This window comes from Panthera onca, chromosome F2 (assembly GCF_046562875.1).
Source record: "Panthera onca isolate mPanOnc1 chromosome F2, mPanOnc1 haplotype 2, whole genome shotgun sequence".
Classification (NCBI taxonomy): domain Eukaryota; kingdom Metazoa; phylum Chordata; class Mammalia; order Carnivora; family Felidae; genus Panthera; species Panthera onca.
The window spans coordinates 57,620,817-57,640,959 of NC_138356.1; the positions used below are offsets into that span (position 1 = coordinate 57,620,817).

Here is a 20,143-nt window from a genome sequence, read left to right on the forward strand (position 1 = left end):
ACATAGTGTTGGAAGTTCTAGCCTCAGCAATCAGACAACAAAAGGAAATCAAAGGCATCAAAATTGGCAAAGATGAAGTCAAGCTTTCACTTTTTGCAGATGACATGATATTATACATGGAAAATGCGATAGACTCCACCAAAAGTCTGCTAGAACTGATACATGAATTCAGCAAAGTTGCAGGATACAAAATCAATGTGCAGAAATCAGTTGCATTCTTATACACTAACAATGAAGCAACAGAAAGACAAATAAAGAAACTGATCCCATTCACAATTGCACCAAGAAGCATAAAATACCTAGGAATAAATCTAACCAAAGATGTAAAAGATCTGTATGCTGAAAACTATAGAAGGCTTATGAAGGAAATTGAAGAAGATATAAAGAAATGGAAAAACATTCCGTGCTCATGGATTGGAAGAATAAATATTGTCAAAATGTCAATACTACCCAAAGCTATCTACACATTCAATGCAATCCCAATCAAAATTGCACCAGCATTCCTCTCGAAACTAGAACAAGCAATCCTAAAATTCATATGGAACCACAAAAGGCCCCAAATAGCCAAAGTAATTTTGAAGAAGAAGGCCAAAGCAGGAGGCATCACAATCCCAGACTTTAGCCTCTACTACAAAGCTGTAATCATCAAGACAGCATGGTATTGCACAAAAACAGACACATAGACCAAGGGAATAGAATAGAAACCCCAGAACTAGACCCGCAAATGTATGGCCAACTAGTCTTTGACAAAGCAGGAAAGAATATCCAATGGAAAAAAGACAGTCTCTTTAACAAATGGTGCTGGGAGAACTGGACAGCAACATGCAGAAGATTGAAACTAGACCACTTTCTCACACCATTCACAAAAATAAACTCAACATGGAAAAAGGACCTGAATGTGAGACAGGAAACCATCCAAACACTAGAGGAGAAAGCAGGAAAAGACCTCTCTGACCTCAGCCACAGCAATTTCTTACTTGACGCATCCCCAAAGGCAAGGGAATTAAAAGCAAACATGAACTACTGGGACCTTATGAAGATAAAAAGCTTCTGCACAGCAAAGGAAACAACCAACAAAACTAAAAGGCAACCAACAGAATGGGAAAAGATATTTGCAAATGACATGTCGGACAAAGGGCTAGTATCCAAAATCTATCAAGAGCTCACCAAACTCCACACCCGAAAAACAAATAACCCAGTGAAGAAATGGGCAGAAAACATGAATAGACACTTCTCTAAAGAAGACATCCGGATGGCCAACAGGCACATGTAAAGATGCTCAACGTCGCTCCTCATCAGGGAAATACAAATCAAAACCACAGTCAGATATCACCTCACGCCAGTCAGAGTGGCCAAAATGAACAAATCAGGAGACTACAGATGCTGGAGAGGATGTGGAGTAACGGGAATCCTCTTGCACTGTTGGTGGGAATGCAAATTGGTGCAGCCGCTCTGGAAAGCAGTGTGGAGGTTCCTCAGAAAGTTAAAAATAGACCTACCCTATGACCCAGCAATAGCACTGCTAGGAATTTACCCAAGGGATACAGGAGTACTGATGCATAGGGGCACTTGTACCCCAATGTTTATAGCAGCACTCTCAACAATAGCCAAATTATGGCAGCCTAAATGTCCATCAACTGATGAATGGATAAAGAAATTGTGGTTTATATACACAATGGAGTACTACGTGGCAATGAGAAAGAATGAAATATGGCCCTTTGTAGCAACATGGATGGAACTGGAGAGTGTGATGCTAAGTGAAATAAGCCATACAGAGAAAGACAGATACCATATGTTTTCACTCTTATGTGGATCCTGAGAAACTTAACAGAAACCCATGGGGGAGGGGAAGGAAAAAAAAAAGAGGTTAGAGTAGAAGAGAGCCAAAGCATAAGAGACTCTTAAAGACTGAGAACAAACTGAGGGTTGATGGGGGTGGGAGGGAGGGGAGGGTGGGTGATGGGTATTGAGGAGGGCACTTTTTGGGATGAGCACTGGGTGTTGTATGGTAACCAATTTGACAATAAACTTCATATATTGAAAAAAAAAAATGGGTAGAGGACCGGGGCGCCTGGGTGGCTCAGTCAGTTAAGCATCGGACTTTGGTTCAGGTCATGATCTCACTGCTCATGAGTTGGAGCCCGCGTCAAGCCCCATATCAGGCTATGTGCTGAGAGGCTGGAGCCTGGAGCCTACTTTGGATTCTGTGTCTCCCTCTCTCTCTGTCCCTCCCCTGTTCTCTCTCTCTCTCTCCTTCAAAAATAAATAAACATTAAAAAATAATGGGTAGAGGACCTAAATAGATATTTTTCCAAAGAAGATACATAGATGGCCCATAGACATATAAAAAGATATTCAACGTCACTAATCATCAGGGAAATGTCAATGTAAATCACAATGAAATATCTCATGCCAGTCAGAATGACTAGTATAAAAAATACAAGAAATAACAATTGTGAGTGATGATGTAGAGAAAAGAAAACTCTCATGCACTGTTGGTGGGAGTGTAAACTGATACAACTACTATGGAAAACAGTATGGTGGGGTTCTTCAAATAATTAAGAACAGAAATACTATATGATCCTCAGCTGTGTATTTACCCTAAGAAAGCTGGAACACCAATTTGAAATGATATATGCACTCCTACATTTTTTGCAACGTTATTTGCAATAGACAACCCAAGTCAAGCACCCACCTTTAGATGAACAGATATAAAAGATGTGTATACATACACACACAGAGGAATATATCACATGAATAGATGAAATCTTGCCATGTGTGACAATATAGATGGACCTAGAGGGTATTATGATAAGTGAAATCAGTCAAAGACAAATGCCATATGACTCCACTTATATGTGGAATCTAAAACCAAACCAACCAACCAAACAAACAGATTCTTAAATACAGAGAATAAACTATTGGTTGCCAGAGGGGAGTGGGGGGATGGATTAAATAAATCGAGGGGAGTTGGAGGTACAAAATTCCAGTTATACAACTAATAAGTCACAGAGATGAAAACTACATCATAAGGAATATATCAATAATATTATAATAATGTTGTTTGGTGACAGATGGCAACTATGCTTACTGCGGGCATTGAGCTATGTACAGAATTGTTGAATCAATATGTTGTACACCTGAAACTAATATAACATTGTAGGTCAACTATACTTTAATAAAAAAATAATCAAAAATATTTTACACAATTTTCCCATTATCCCCATAAAATTATTTCAGTGATAACTACGCAATGTATCTCTTTGTGTCAAACTAATCATGTCAAAACCAAGGAATCAGCACTACTTTCAAAACATCTCAGCAATCTCATGATTGGCCTAATGACTTGAGGTCAAAACAAACTGGGACCAAAACTCAGTTCATAAATAATGGCATTAAGGCATAGATGCTAAGATTAATGAAGAATTTTTCCCCCTATGGACGCATACTGTTAGTAGAAGGTAATTACAAAACTCTAATATTTCTTTGTTTCCATTCCAAAAACAGCAAAGAATATTGAATATTATTTACTCAACTATTACTTTCTATGAGTAGATACTCTCTTAGATCCATTCTTAATGGTTTTCCTAGCAACTATGTTGTAAAAATAAAGAAATATATTCAATTCTGAAAACACTGGATTGTAATATACATCTTCCCTTTTTTCTATGTTGAATGATTAAACAGCAAGGAAATGACAGTGTGTCAATCAAGGCCCATTTCGTTATAAGTGATAAAAATTGAACTAGCCTCAGCTTAAACGAGGAGAAGTTTATAATCACAAGATTGGATAAACCAAGATCTAGCGTTCCCTTCAGGTGTTTAGGTGTTTCAGTTATGCCCACAATACAGTTTTCATTCTTTCCATTTGTAGAGTCTGCTTTGTCTCTGTAGGCAAGGTATTGACATAAGGTAACAAAAGTTGACCCCCACTAGTGCAAGTTAACTGATCCTTAGAGTTCACAATCTCAGAAAAGAGATTTTCTTTCACTCAGAATCTATATCAATTGCCCCAGTTCCTGGACCGATAACCATATCAAAGGGAATTCTGATTAGTTCAGCCCAAACCTATAGCACTATACAGAATTGGAAGAGATAAGGTTCATTAAAGCCTAGAGTAGTTCAGTTAGTAGGAAAAAAAAAAAGTGGAAGGCTTGTTCAGCAAACAGAAAAGCAGCTGCAGGCAGAGAGAGAGACAAAAAAATGTACTCCTTGGAATTAATATATACCAAAAAAAGGTTTTTTTTAATAAAACACATATGAAATATCAATATGTTTTGGAATTATTACTTATTTTATAACCTAGAAAAGAGGCTAACAAAATATAAAAAGACAACCTTAATCCAAGCAGAGATATGAAGAGTTATACCCAAAGAAAAAAATTAAAACTTGCTAAATATTTACCTTTAAGTAAAAATGCCCAGATGATTTTATAGCTAATTTCTCTCTTACTCTCAAAGATATGTAACTCTTCTGTTATTCAGACTATCCCAGAGCATTGACAAACTCCCTCATTCTGTGACTGCCACAATCATAAAAGTAGCAAGAAGAAACTGTAATCCAATTCACATATTTAATTAGATACAAAAATTATAATCAAATTCTTAGCAAATTGAATCTGAGAGTGTATCAAAAGATCAGATATTATGTTCAAGAAGATTTTATTGCAGTAGTAGCTTGTCCCAGCCATCAGGAAGCCTATGAACATAGTTAAAGGAGTGACTTGGTTAAACATGCACTCGTATCATTGAATGGAGAAAAGTGACCCTATCACCTATTCTTTTGTTTCTTAATTTTTTTAATGTTTTTCTTTTTCATTTTTGAGAGAGACAGAGACAGAGCATGAGCGGGGGAGGGGCAGAGAGAGGGAGACACAGAATCCAAAGCAGACTACAGGCTCTGAGCTGTCAGCACAGAGCCTGAAGCACAGCTCGAACCCATGAACTATGTGATCATGACCTGACCCAAAGTCAGATGCTTAACCAACTGAGCCTGAGCCACCCAGGTGCCCCCCACCCCTCTTATCAGCTATTCTTAATAAAAACTCAGAGTAAAACAGGACTAAGAAGAATGTAGGCAGACTTGGTAACAAAGACTCTTTTCCACATATCTGTGTCAAGTATCATGTTAAACATTAAAATAATAAAGTCACTGTCATCAAAAGAAGAAATGGACAGAAATGCTACTTCTCATCAGTATAATTTAACAGGGTTTGAGGAATTCCAATCTGTTCCTACAATTGACGTCCGGCAACAGTGCTGTTACAACTTTGGGGATAATGCTAAGAAAGGTGAAGAGAATGAAAGGAAGTATCTGAGTCTCAGATGATGATGTGAAGCAATCATCCAACATCAGTATCTACTCTTTCCTAGACATGTCATGTGAGAATAGTAAACCCATATTTAAGACAATAGTAGTTGAGTTTTTTTAATAATTTCCTAATAAATGCCTTCCCACTATTACAGTGCATAATTATCAAAGAATTAAGTACTATGGCTAAACACCACACAGATATGTAAAACTCAACAACTCATCTTTATAATAGAAATATAGTAATAAGATAAAATATAATAGTTATTTCTAATCAGTTATAAAGGGAAATAGAAAAATAAACATACTACTATAATCTACCAAAAAAGTAAAACATATTTAGAAATAAAGCTGTCATAAATGAAAAAGAAACTGTATATATACATATATACATATGTGTATATATATATATATATATATATATATATACACATATACATGTGTGTGTGTGTGTGTGTGTGTGTGTGTGTGTGTATATATATATATATATATATATATATATATATATATATATATATATATATATATAAAACATAGGGGCACCTGGGTGGCTCAGTCCATTGAGCATCCAACTTTGGCTCAAGGCATGATCTCATGGTTTGTGAGTTTGAGCCCTGTGTAGAGCTCTGTGCTGACAGCTCAGAATCTGGAGGCTGCTTTGGATTCTCTATCTCCCTCTCTCTTACTCTGCCCCTCCCCAACTTGTGCTGTCTCTCTCGCTCTCAAAAATAAACAAATCAACATTAAAAAAATAGATAAAAACATAAAATTTAAATCTAAGAAGACAAAAGATGACTTGGTGAGAAGGCATTATGAAGGTTTTTTCTGTTTGTTTTGTTTTGTTTGTGTGGTTTTTTTTTTTTTTTTTTTTGTTTTTTTGAGAGAGTGCAAGGGAGGGGTAGAGGGAGAGGGAGAGAGAGACTCTCAAGCAGGCTCCACACCAGACACAGGGCTGGATCCCATGAACTGCAAGGTCACGACCTGAGCTGAAATCAAGAGTCAGATGCTTAACCGAGTGAGCCACCCAGGTGTGCCAAGACATTACCTAATTAAATCAATATAGACCAAAGCAATATATAAAATTAATACGATACAATTAATACAATTAATACAATTCTAATGAAAATAACAAATACTATTTTATGTAATTCCACAAAATTACTTTACAATAAAGGTGAAAGTTAGGTGTATGTGAATTGTCATGGAAATTTGAAATACAAAAATAGTGGCAGGAAGATGTGCCCAGAAGATATTTTAAAAAGAAAACCTTAAGACTAGTGAAATTGAAGCAGTATGGTTTGGCAGAAAAAAATAGTTAAATGGTATATAATACGTATACATATATATTTATATGTATGTGTGTGTGTGTGTGTGTATAACGTGTGTGTATAGTAACTTTAATAAAATCGTTAAAAGACGTACAACACCTATACAAGTCCAAATGCAATAAATAAAAGGAATGAAACGTTTGATTAGAACAGGAAGAAACTAAAAACTTGATATCATTTCAATTTCATGGAATCAAAATAGACTGCAAGAAAATACTTGCAGTGTAAGGACAAACTAAGGGTATACCCCTAATGTGCCCAAAGTGCTTACGACTTGTTAAGAGTACACAGACAAACCAAGAATAGGCTAACTTATATTGTGTATCCATCAGAATATACTAGGTTATGCTAGGATAACAAATTAACCCGGAAATTCTAGAGGCTTAGCAAAACAAAGTTTATGTCTTGCGCATGAAACGTATGCTAAATAGTTGGGGAAATGGGGTGGGGAGGGGACCTCTGCTCTCCACAGTCCCTCAGGAACACAAAGTGAAGGAAGCAGCATCAATTTGTACCTGTTCTACCTGGAAGATATGGCCTCATTGTTCCTTTTGAAAGGGAACAACAGTATAATTCAATGCTTTGGCCTGGGAGTGATTATAGTCACTTATTTACACTTTAGTAGTCACGTGGCCACACTTAACTTCAAGAGGACAGGAAAGTTTAATTCTCTGTTCGCCCAGAATTAGAGGAAAAGTCAATAAGTTGTGACCATTAATAACGCCTTACGAAGAGCACAAAGCTGAAAAATTTCAAAGAGGATGAAATCCAGGTGGTTAATTTAATAAATCTATGACAAGATGTTCAATAACCCTGTAGCTATTAAATTCAATAATACTGTGTTTATAACACATCAGATTGGCAAACACCTAACAGATTAGTAGTATACCATTTTAGGTTGTAGGGAAAAACCTCATTTTTACACTTCTGAGGAAGTAAAAATATAAAATTTAGGAAATAATTACTTAAGATGCATTACTTATTTCAATATCCATACTATTTTCAGAATCTGCTTCCCCAGTAAAACAGAAAAAAAAATGTATGGAAACTTGTACAAGAGTATTTATTTCAACATTTTAATATCGTAATAAAGGTAATGACCAAAATGACTACTGACTCATGTCAAATTATGGTGTGTACATTTTGGGGGTTATTGTACAGTCATCAGATGAAGGCCAATCCATACAATTGGGCTGCAAAGACAGTCATGATATATTTACAAATGAAAGGCAGTCGGAAAGTAATATGGTAGTATCATAGAAAAATAAAGATACAAGAAGAAAGGAGAGAGAAAGAAGGAGAAATCAAGAAAACAGCAGGAAAAAGAAGAAAAATGTGCTCTTATAAGCATAAAGCATAAAACCTAGATGCCTGATTTGTGTGTCACGATTTTTGTTGTAGAAATTATTAAAGTATCATCAGCAGCTACCTACCAAATGTTCTAATTAACCTCCCAAAACACTATTTGATAGATTTAAGAAGAATGATACGTCCAGAATTAAACATGCACTTTAAAGAAGCAAAGTTTGCTGTTATTGTTTTTATTAAATTTGAACTTTGATTTGGGTCACACGCTTGGAAGTAATTGTCTAATTTTCAAATCATTGGTATCAATCCATCTTACCTGTGGCATATGCCCTTATTACTAAAAACTTGCATTTTGGCAAATAATGGGATCTCGATCCCTCAGTTCTACAATGAGAGAAAGGACTGTCCATTCACTTTAAACCGTAAAAATTAATGATCCTAAATATTTAAGTAAAATAATCATCTTTCATGAAAATTGCCATTTCAAAATTTTAGGTCATCTAATGAAAGCAGATGGCTTCATCAAAATTTTAAATTCTAGCCATGTACTTTAGTTGAGAGCTATTTTAATATTTAAATATCTAAATAACTTTAAATCCAAGCTAAGATTTATGGACAGAATATAAGTTTCTAAAAAGCAGCAGTCAAAATATAGAGTTCACAGTCATCTTGATTTTGCCAGCCACTAGCCATGTGATCTTGAACAAATTGTCTAACTTGCCATGCCTCAATTACTTCATCTACACAACAGGGATAATAATACTAACTATCTTGCAGATTTATTGCAGTTGATTACATGAGATGATGTATGTGCTTATAACAGTGCATGCTGTTAACACTTGCTGTTAACGCTATATGGTTGAGAATGCACACTGTCACACGACTGAAAATTAGGCAATCAATTAAAAAACCTGATTTTTAAGATGAGGAGATAATATCACTCTCAGAACTCTACAAAAGCTGGAGATTTGGAGTGCCTGGGCGGCTCAGTAGGTTAAGCGTCCGACTTTGGCTCAGGTCATGATCTCACGGTTCCTGAGTTTGAGCCCTACATGGGGCTGTCTGCGTCAGCCAGATCCTCCTTTGGATCCACTGTCTCCCTCTCTCTGTCCCTCCCCTGCTCGCGTGCTCTCTCTTTCTCTTTCTTTCTCAAAAATAAATAAACATTAAAAAAAAGAGATTCTTCCTTATATGCCTCTGTCATGGACTTTCAGCTCTCTTACTAAATATCTCTAAAGAATATAAACACCCTCTGGAAATAAAAATGTACAGACATTTGAAATCAAGTGGTTTTTGTTGTGTATGTGTGTTTTTTATGTGTAGTTGTATGTGTAGCTGATGAGACAATGGGAGCTCAGTAATTTCACTCAATCTTGTGGTATCCTTACACTTTTTACACTGATTAGGGTCTTCAGCTTGTCTTCAGGCTTTAACCTTTCTGCTTCCCCAAAACCCTTAACATCCACACAGAACGTAATATTTCATAATGGAGAGCATCATGAAATCATGAAGTTACATCGAGGTTCTGCATTTAGTTAATGATCTGATACCTGGGTCCATTCATTCACACAGCCACAAATATTTACTGAGTGGTTATTACGTGTTAGGCACTGTGCTAGATACTGAGAATACAACAGTGAACGGAACAGACCAAAGTTGCTACATCATAGTGCTTATATCCTAGTCATTTTTCTGATCTGTAAAATTGAGTAGTAATTGATACCTCTTGAAGTTTTAAGTAGATTTAATGAGTTAATGCAGGCGAAGTGATTGCAATATACAAGGTTCTTAGTAATTATTAATTATACTTTTAATGTTGCTTAGGTCTTCTTAGATGAAGATGAATATATATTTTAAAAAATAGCACAGTGTTAATGGATGCTAATAAGTCCAGTGGGGGTGGGGGGAGCTATCTTTTCTTCTGGTTAATATACATTTGAAATAATGACAATATAAAACAAGAAAACAAAATTAATGTCTCTAAGGCTAATGGGGCAAGATACACAGCTAGGTTATTCTTCCTTTTTAGCAGGAACACCTAGTGTCATATCTTGAATCATAGTTTTGGCAAACTCACAAATTTCCTGCAGAGCAGGATGGCTGTGATTTGTTATACCCAATATGGACATTACTGGTTTTAACAAGTAAGGGAATATCATTAAACTTCTCAAGAATACAGTGTTTATTTTATTCATTTCTGCTATAGAACACAGTACTCAGCATACTGTCATGTACATAATAAATATTAAACGAAGTGTAAATGAATAAGAATGAATTGCATTTCTATTAAGGAACTTTTTTTTTTTTTTTTTTTTTTGCTTCAAACACCTGTTGCCTTTTTATAGTTTAAGATAGTTAATGTGCAAATTCTAACATTAAAGCACTGATAGTTCCAAATATTAAAACTGAAGTTCTAAAGGTAATGACAACTGGCTCAGTCGGTTAAGCATCCGACTCAGTTTGGCTCAGGACATGATCTCACTCTTGGTGAGTTTGAGCCACGCATCAGGCTCTGTGCTGACAGTGTAGGGCCTGCTTGAGATTCTCTCTTTCTCCCTCTCTCTCTGCCCCTCCCATGTCTCTGTCTCTGTCTCAAACAAATAAATAAGCTCAAAAATAAAATGAAGATTAAAAAATTTAAAAAAATAAAGATATGACAACTTAATTAGGCAACTATGTGTCATTTTATATTTACAGATACATTGTTGGTCTCTACATCAAAGTATGGTCTTAAAAAAGTGATTTTCAAACAGGTTTTTTTGGAGCATTAGGGTTTCCTTGTACTCAGAGGAAATGAGGGGCAGTCTGACCAATGGGGGTGCCAATCCTCCTTCCCACCCCTTCCACTAGAGCCACCCAGCTTTTAATCTTTTTCTATTTTGGGTTTCTTAATAGGAGATGTCATTGGAATCTTATTTTCTTTTAAAGCAAGTTTTAGAAGAACTGTCACAGGCACAACATAATTTAAGAATTAAAATATATTATTAAAGAAAAACCCAAAATCTAAGTTGCATAATTCAGTCACTACCTTTAAAATTAAAATATATATACATACATATATTAAAAGAAAATATGCCATAAAATCTATGTTTAATTTACAGGAGAGCTAAGTCAATGCTGTCTCATGCAAAATCTACAGATGACAAAAAGAAGACATCTTTAGATCAATCTGGAAAGTTTTTATAGCAGGTGTTCCATTTAAAACCAACACACTACTTAACACAGAGCGTGGTAATTATGAAAATTATTTTTAGTAGGCGAAGTTGCTGAAGCTATCTGCACATCAAAATTTGAAACTTCTCAAAATGAACCCTGCTTCAACTTTGAGCTCAGGTTTTAAATCATGGAGAATGCAAAAGTATGATTTTCACAGTAGGAAAAAAAAATCGTGGTAAACTAAATTTTTAAGGACATACTTTACCCTATATTACATCACATTTACAGGTTAAATCATTTGTTCAGTTTTACTAATCGCCCATGATGACATAGCAAAAGGTTGCTAATGGAAATATGAAGATGAATGTGACATATTTCCATCTGATAAGATAATGTGTGCGTGTGTGTATATATAATATATGGTACAGGTCTTATAAAACAGAGAAAGTGTTATTTTGTGATAAGAAGAGTTAAGAAAGACTTCACAGAAGAAATGTTTGAATTTTGTCTTGCAGGGTGAGTGATGTGATGCTGATAAAATAAGAATAGAGACCCAGAGAGAATTGTCTGCATGTGCCCAGAGGAGAGGTAGGAAAACAACTTGCTGGGATGGAGGGTTGCAGATACTTTGAGAAAACTGAATTATAGAAAGAAAAAGACAGGCTGAACAAAGCTGGAAGGTAAGATCTCTAGAAGTTGAGGACTTTATCTCTAAGCAATGAAAAGTATGAAAACACCTACGGCTGGAGTGTCACGTGACACTTCCTTGCTGCTAGAGATCATTCACAGTGCAGAGGAGGTTAGATTAGAATAGAGGGAAGAGACGGGGACGAGTAAAGGCAACATTCACTAAGAATCCCCCGTGTTGGTTTCAATTTTCTCATCTCTGTAGATATTCGTGCTTGAGTGGTTGGGTATGTTTTTCTGTGCCACCGTATTACGATCTTCCTGAGAGACTACATCTGGCTCTTCTTTCTATATTCAACAACTCATTCAGTAGCCAACACACAGTAGATCCTTAGGAGACTTTTTTTTTTTTAATTATTTGTTGAAAACTGGGCAGAAAGAAAACAAATTAATTGTGCTCCTTTATAATCTACCTCAGCTCTTGAACTGCAGCGGAGTGGAGAGCTTTGTAAATATGGTTGGAACTCCTCTACTTCTCCAGCAAGTTTTATGAGCCTTAACAACTGTGTTCTTTGTGGAAGCATTATCATTAATGATTTATATAGTTTCTGAGGATTACACAACTATAGGTTTTCTGACAGGTAACCTTCATAGGGTGAAGAAAATAATAAAACCAAGAGGAATACAAAGATGCCAGCTTCATTTAGTGATTTAGAGTGGAAAAATTTTTCAAATGAAAACGTCAAGACGCAGATACTTTTAACAAAAGCTGACCATTCTTGAAAGGTTGCGATTCTGTTGTATTTACCGAGACAGATGTGGATTTTTAAATGGAGGAGGGATATATTTAAAATTATAATCAGGCTAACCTTTTTATTTTTTTGTAACTGACATTTATACAGATTTCCTGAACTATTCAAATTAATATAGTACCAAATTTAGTCACAAGTTAAAAACACTGAGTGCATGTGTTCTGTCTCCCTGACAACATCATGCATTCATTTCCATGTGTCCAGATACAAAGGCATGGCAAGCCACTGTTTGAAAAAGGAAACTGATTAAAAATTATTATAATGCAAGTAAGAGAATTTTTAACAGCTCTTGTTTAAATTGATAAGACAGAGAAAAATGATTTTCACCACGACAGAAATAATAAAATCCAGCAACATAATGTTCTGCTGCTTTCTTATACATTTTTAAGGTATAGATTTCAAGTGAATTTATTAACATTGATATATTTTTCAGTGAGGGTTCTATATATGCATTTCTAATATACATGTTGCGTGTATATATCCACTGTCTCTATTTGCTTTTAAACAAGGTTCACCATGTGTCACGGTTATTTGCGATTTTACAATGTTTGCATCTATCTCTTATAAATGGAACCAGAACAAAAGATTTTGTTATACCCAGGTCATTTGTCATCAGTCTGGATCACTGCCAATACCGGGGTGGGCGGTAGCAATTTAACACATTTGTGACCCATCACTTACATAGGAATCGATCATTTGAACACCAAGACCATGTATCTGAGCTAAGAGAACAACTGATAGATCCCTCCAATCGCCTCAAAAAGCGGTGCCCTAAATTCTTTCGGGAATTAAATCCTTTACTTTGGATTTAAGTATTTAATCATCAGTATATTACTTTTATCAGGCAAATTGTATAAATGTATAAAACTACATTGTCTGTTCTGGGAAAGGCGAGGAGTCCAGAGTGACTAAAATAGAGGGAAATTACAGTAGCCTGGGGGAGAGATGAAGTATGCAAAATAGACACATCCTAAAGGAAAAGAAGAAAGCCAGTCCTATTTTTACTTAAAGAGAAGTGAAATCAACATTTATAGTTAAATTTAAAAAAGAAGCATTTTGGTAGAATATATTCTTGCTTATGTTCTGGGAAACTTTCATTTGTAGATGCAATTAAGCTCGAATTTAAAAGTATCCTCTGGTGGTATTAAGATAGCATATTTCCCACAGTAGCAATCCATCATTACCTTTGTAGTTAACCTTGAAGCCAACAGATCCAACACTTTCATCTGTTTGAAGGTGCAGCCACATTTGGCTACTCATGCTCACTATCAAGTCTGGCACAAAGCTTCCAGTCAGCCTAAAAGAGAGATGGACGGAGAAGAGAGAAATGTGTTATTAAAACATTCTCTGCATGCAAATTAGGAGACAGAACTGTTTCTCAATATTTCCTTGGCTAGAAAAAAAAAAAAAAGACTGTCAGATAAACTCGCCTTGATATAATAGAACAAACCACACAATTTAGTGATCGAGATTTATTATGAGCAAGTGCCAGTTCATGTGTTTAACTAGGTTAGGTCTTTCATAACCCTGAGGCAAGATACTAAATTTTAGACTATCAGAGAATCTTATACTTCTTTTGAACTGAAAAGAAAAAAAGGATCTAAAAAAATCTTTATTTTTTTTAAAACACCAGGCATGCTCTTTATTTTAACCTTTCAAGTTTTACAGAACGCTGTTCTAAAGAAATATTGTAGAAAAACACTCAAGCACTGTGCAAAACAATAAAATGGCATGGAATATAATATATCCCTTTGCAATACTGATATCAGAGTACCTATGTCATGTATTTTTGTTTTACTGCAAACAGTTTTACCTTAGAAACATGCTGCTAGTTTGATGCAGCATCACCGGATCTATGCATTAATAATCTCATTCAGTAATGCTCAATTTTTTAACCTTAAAAAGGGGAATTACCTCATGTTTCCCTCTATCATTAATTATGTTACAGTCACACGTTTGAACCAAAGCCAAGGGTCATATAAAGGAGGAAAGCAAATGAGTAAATAAGACTTTGGGCGAGGGGGAGTTTGTCAAGAATAGGAAGAGGAAAAAAAAAAATGGATTCACTGCTGAGTAAAATATCCATATTAGTAAAGACTTCTAAATTATATACTGAAAGATAGGTTTTTAAAATAAGAAATTCTTAAGTGTTTACCTACTTTGTTGCTAGACCATGAGGATTGCTGGAAAATTACATGAGGAGAGAAGCTATAAATTTCCCCTCCAAAATAAAATGGGCACCTAAGAGAACAGGCATTTGGATGGAGGCTACACTACAATTAAACCAGCAGAGGGCAGCACGGATGCCCATATCCTCAAAGTGACCATGACCGCAAAATGCTCTGCTCATTACTCAGCCACCCAAACTGTAAAATATCGTCAGCAGACTGCATTAAATATAGCTGTGTCACTAGTGTCCAGTGTGACAGAATTTATGGGAATCTGTCACAAATAACCTCAGTTAAATACAATGATTTAATTATGGGGTTATATGTGATACTGAGGAATACTGGTAAGATATAAAGATACTATAAAATATTATGGAATCTTAAAGCGTATTCATTTTCTTCCTGCCAAAGCAAATGTAAAATTATTATAATATAAAAGATTTACATACATACATTATCCTTTATGTATATCTGTATATACACCTTTGTACACATATCTATATATGTCCACACACACACACACCCCATCATTTGAAAAGATGTTTCATTGTTTCTGGGTCTTCTGGCTAAAAGATCATGCAGTTAAACTTTATGGTATATGAACTTCCAATTTTCAAATTGGTGAGTTGATAAGTACTACTCTTCTGAGCTATAGTAGAGAGACAGGTTTATTTAGGGGCAAGAGTGAGGACTCAACCTGAGATACATGACAGAAAGTAAAATCATTTCACTATGAAATGGGCATGAGAGCTTAACACTCGAGGACATATGTCAGGCACACCATATCAAATGCACCAACAATCTATTTCACATTAATTATTAAAGGTTGTTTTCATGAGAGGATTGAATTATTATTTACTTCACTATGTTTTCATTTCTTTTTCAGTCCTGAACTTTTACCAGTCCCAAACTTCTGGCATGATAATTGTGTCAGTTCATAAAAAACAGTTAACACATACAGTCTAAACTGTCCCCTGGCTAACTTGTTTCCCTATGATCCTACCCAGTTCCCACCTCATGGCTGGTGTAAGAGTAAATAGAAATCTTAAAAATAATAATAATTTAAAATGTCCATGATGCAGGGCACATGGGTGTCTCAGTTGCTTAAGCATCTGACTTGATTTTGGCTCAGGTCGTGATCTCACAATTTGTGAGATCCAGCCCTGCATCGGGCTCTGCGCTGACAGTGCGGAACCTCCTTAGGATTCTCTCCCTCCTCTCTATCTCTGCCCCTACCCCACTTGTGTGCTCACCTTCTCTCTCTCTCTCTCTCTCTCTCTTCCAAAATAATAAATAAATAAATACCATTATGCTAAAGGAGAAAACCCCCTTCTCTTTAGCATTTCCTTTAGAAAATTTGAAATCATAAATATCTGTTTTTTTCAAATGTGTATAAATATTTTAAGTCAATTAAGCCTCTTGCCAATGTTGGATCTTGTGAATGTCTGTCTTGGAGGCCTGGGTGCTATCTCTTTGAAATGCAAACATCAAGGAGGATGTTGCCTTGTTTCCCCGCTTTTGTGGGAATTTAAGTCTAGGCACATAACTCCATGATGTAACTCCCTGTCCATCATAAAGATTGGAAAAGTTTTATCTTTAATTTTTTTTGGATAAGACAATGAACATGCATCTAAGTGACTGTATCTGCCTGACTATATAAAAGGGCAAGATTTATTTCTCTGCAGTCTCCTTAGTGGCTTGCCCATGATACACACACATCACAGTCTGGTGTAATGCTTATTTATTATTAAAACTGTTTTGTTCATTCTTACATTCTGTGGACAGCATTGACTAGGCTGACAGGAGATTTTCTCTTTAATTATATTTCCCCAACAATTTGGTGATGAGGATGGGATACAAGGACAGTTCTTGAATTAAATGGACCAGCTAAAAGTCTTGTGGTCACAAACAGTCTGGTAAAATGCTTTGGATTATAAAGTCTCTCTTCTAGCATTCTGCTTCTTTGAAATACTATCTGAATGAACTACTCTCTCAAATTCAAGGTTTTATTATTAGGAAGCAAGGGTAAATTGGGCTCTACAATCCCATCAAGATCATGATTAGCTCCGATGGTGAAAAATATGGGATGTTTGCAGTTCGTTCTTTTAAACAGGTACTGTCTCTCTGTCACATTTGGAATAATGGAAGGATCTAGTCTTTCAGGATTTTTGAGATTTTTAGGAGGGCATCATCCCAAGGAAACTGAATACTTGTATTTATTGTATAGATATCATTCTAAGAGGAAAGTTAAAAATGATTTGGACAGTCAGAGTAAAGATTGAAAAGAATGGAAGAAAAAAAACCTGAGAATTCAAGTGACTTTCTCTTTCACAGAGCCTCTGCCTTCTTTCCTCTGCTGTCTCTGCTCCCTCTGTTTACCCCCCTCTCTTTCTCCTTTAAATTTACAGCCCCACACTTGGGGATGTGGACTAGCTACCATGTGGAATTCTGCAACCAGCCGATTTTGCTCATTTGACAGACCAAGCATGTTGGGGACCAGACGAAGACCCACCAACCACATTAAAGAGTAGCCAGGTATCCACTATCTTCCACAACTGTGGAAGAACGAAGGGTTCAGGAGACCCACTGAAAGACACTGACACAGCCTTTCTTCTAAAGGTGAGCTGGGAGAAACCACAGTGTTATAAACAGAAGACAGGTGAATCCCCTATTATTCTCCATATAACATTTGTTGAGACTTTTATAGAATTTACTAGCATGATTCTAGGGGCAGATGAAAATTGTCCTCTGGCTCTACCCACCTTTATCTTAGCTCTCGTCCTGACGATCCAAGCTCAAATTAAGGAAAAAGGGGGGTGGGTAGAACGGAAAGGACAACTATTACTCAAATCTTACCAGTAGTTACTCAGTTTGGGGACAATCAGAATATGAAAAAGAAAATGAAAAGTTAAAACCTGCTAGTTAACTGTTCAGTTAAGACTGTTTACATCACTGGTGAAATGCACGTTACAGTAAATTGCCCTCTGGCTAACATATCCTTGTTTTTTTCTGGTAGATACTACTGTTACTTATTCTGAAATTTCCCCAAAAAGTGCTCAGATTTTAATTGTGATAGATCAATACAGGTCACTGGTAATTTGAATCAGCTTTATGCGTCTTTTCTTATGTTGGTTCCCACATGAACAGATCCCATGACTGAGGAAAACACTTTCTTACTTTCTCCTGATTCCCTGTAAACCTTTTGGGGAGAGATCTCTCATGCAAATTAAGACTACCATATTGTATACTCCATCTGGAGTGTCTGTGAAAAGTCCTCAAAAAAAAGCATTTGGTTTGGTTACTATGTGCCTTCCACAAGAAAAGGGATATAGCAGAGGACTGCAGTCCCACGGCACACGGAAAAAGTACCCTGAATAGAAACATATCGATAGATTACTTTAGGTCCAAGGAATAATAACACTGATTTAATGCGAGATACAGAACCAATGGAAATCACGCATCAAGAGCAAAAGTCATGTGCCAAACAATACTCTCTGCTGAGGGCTCAACAGGGCTCAACTAGAAGGAAAATCAATTATAAAAAATTAGAAAAACAAAGGATAATTATAAAAGAAAGGGTACTCACCCTATAATATTAATATGAATACTGCCAACTCCCAGTAAAGAAGTTAAATTTGATAAAGATGGTTACCTTGTTTATAAGATCTTAAGGAAATAAATACATTCATTGTTCCATGAATGCCTGTGGTTCCTAACACCAGAACTATTATAATTTTGGTGTCATCCTCTGCAAAGCTTTTCTCCAATGTATCTATTTTCTGCCCTTTTTTTTTCTGCCAGTTCCCATCATGGACAAGTCTAAATTCTAGTTTGCTTTTACGTAGGAAGAAGTTCAATATTTATGGAAACGATTTTTCAAGGGTTTCAATACCCTCTATTTCTCTAGTCATATACAGGAAAACTTAATGAAAGCTGTCCCACCAGAAGGATCTGTAGGTTTCAATATGTAGATGGTTTTCCGGTAGAACCAGATACTAAAGCGCCAAGTAGAAACGATGCTTTGGCTTCGTTACAATTTCCTTCTTTCACAAGGGCACACGGCCTCACCAGATAAAGTGCATTGCTGCCAAACCGAGGTAAAATATTCAGGGTATCTGTTGATGCTAACGGCCCCCAAAGGATACACTATAGGAGTCATCGCATTTTGCAAATGAAATACCTTACGACATAAAAACAATCTAGACAATTTTGGGGACTAGGACGATATTGTAGACAATGGATTCGAACCTCTGCAGAGCGTGCAAAACCTCTGGTAGAGCAAATGCATGGTAACTGCTCAGTACTGTCTCAGTGTTGGGATTCTGAATTTTGAAATACAGTTGTGTTGTGAAAATCAAGGTGCTAATTTTGGAATCTTAACTCAAAAGTGAGGATGAGACCACCTATCAATAATGTTATTTCTCAGGTCTTCTGGGGGCCATGGCACTGTGGGTACTGGGATGCTTTGGTAGCAGCAGACACATTTTAAAAAAGGCTCAGCTCCTTACCTTGAGTCACCTGGCTGACTTCTTTCCAAGTCCTGTGTGTTGTGACAGCTATCTCTCAAGGGTGTAAGATTCCAAACCTGTGGGTATGCCATCAGGCTACTTATAAACAGGCATTATTCTTCAATCCTAATACTCTGTTAATAAATGTAATCTCTTAGATCTTGTGAGTTCTTTTTACCAGATCCTAATCAAATAGATGATCACAGCTGTTCCATGGTAATAGAAGAAGACGCTTGGCCCTGACTTGATTTGTCTGATATTCTTGTTCATCAATGACAATTTAATAATGTTTGCCAGTACGTCATATGCTCTGGATACTTGAGGTTTTGTATGGTCTACTGATTTCTTACGAAATTTTGGAAGCTTCTATTTTACCCTGAACTTAGATGACACAAGCTGCCTCGTCAATAGCAATAAAAAGAAATTGCACCCCTATATAGTAAGTGTTTGTTACCTGTCATGCAGCAGAACAAATTTGGAAAAACAGAAGATTGTCTACTTTGAGGGGAAATAAAGTATCTCATGGAAGATTGATAGCTGACTTGTTAAAGGTTGTACAACTGCCTGCTCAAATCAGTGTTCTCTTGTAGAGCTCACACAGGCAGAATGAAAACTTCAGAAGGCAATGATTTTGCTGACAGAGCTTCAAAAGCCACTGTTAAATGTGGCAGACTTCAAACTTAGAAGCCTCATATCCAATACAATAAGAATTTTTGTTAATTCCCAAAAAATATGCTTCACACACACACATACACACGTACAAATGGATTAGAAAAGGAGCTAAAAGGGGCGCCTGGGGCTCAATTGGTTAAGCATCTGACTTCAGCTCAGGTCATGATCTCACTGTTCATGAGTTCAAGACCTGCATCAGGCTCTGTGCTGACAACTCAGAGCCTGGAGCCTGCTTTTGATTCTGTCTCTCCCTC

General features: G+C 36.2%; 1 protein-coding gene across 2 annotated transcripts in view; it reads right to left on the reverse strand.

Annotated features, from left to right (window-relative positions):
* CSMD3 (CUB and Sushi multiple domains 3) overlaps window positions 1-20,143 on the reverse strand; it is a 1,245,616-nt gene that overhangs the window by 546,196 nt on the left and 679,277 nt on the right. For both annotated transcript variants that reach the window (XM_078441978.2, XM_078441977.2), the window contains one exon: window positions 13,726-13,838. In XM_078441978.2, coding sequence (XP_078298104.1) covers window positions 13,726-13,838 — 113 coding nt within the window. The remainder of the gene's footprint in view (window positions 1-13,725; window positions 13,839-20,143) is intronic.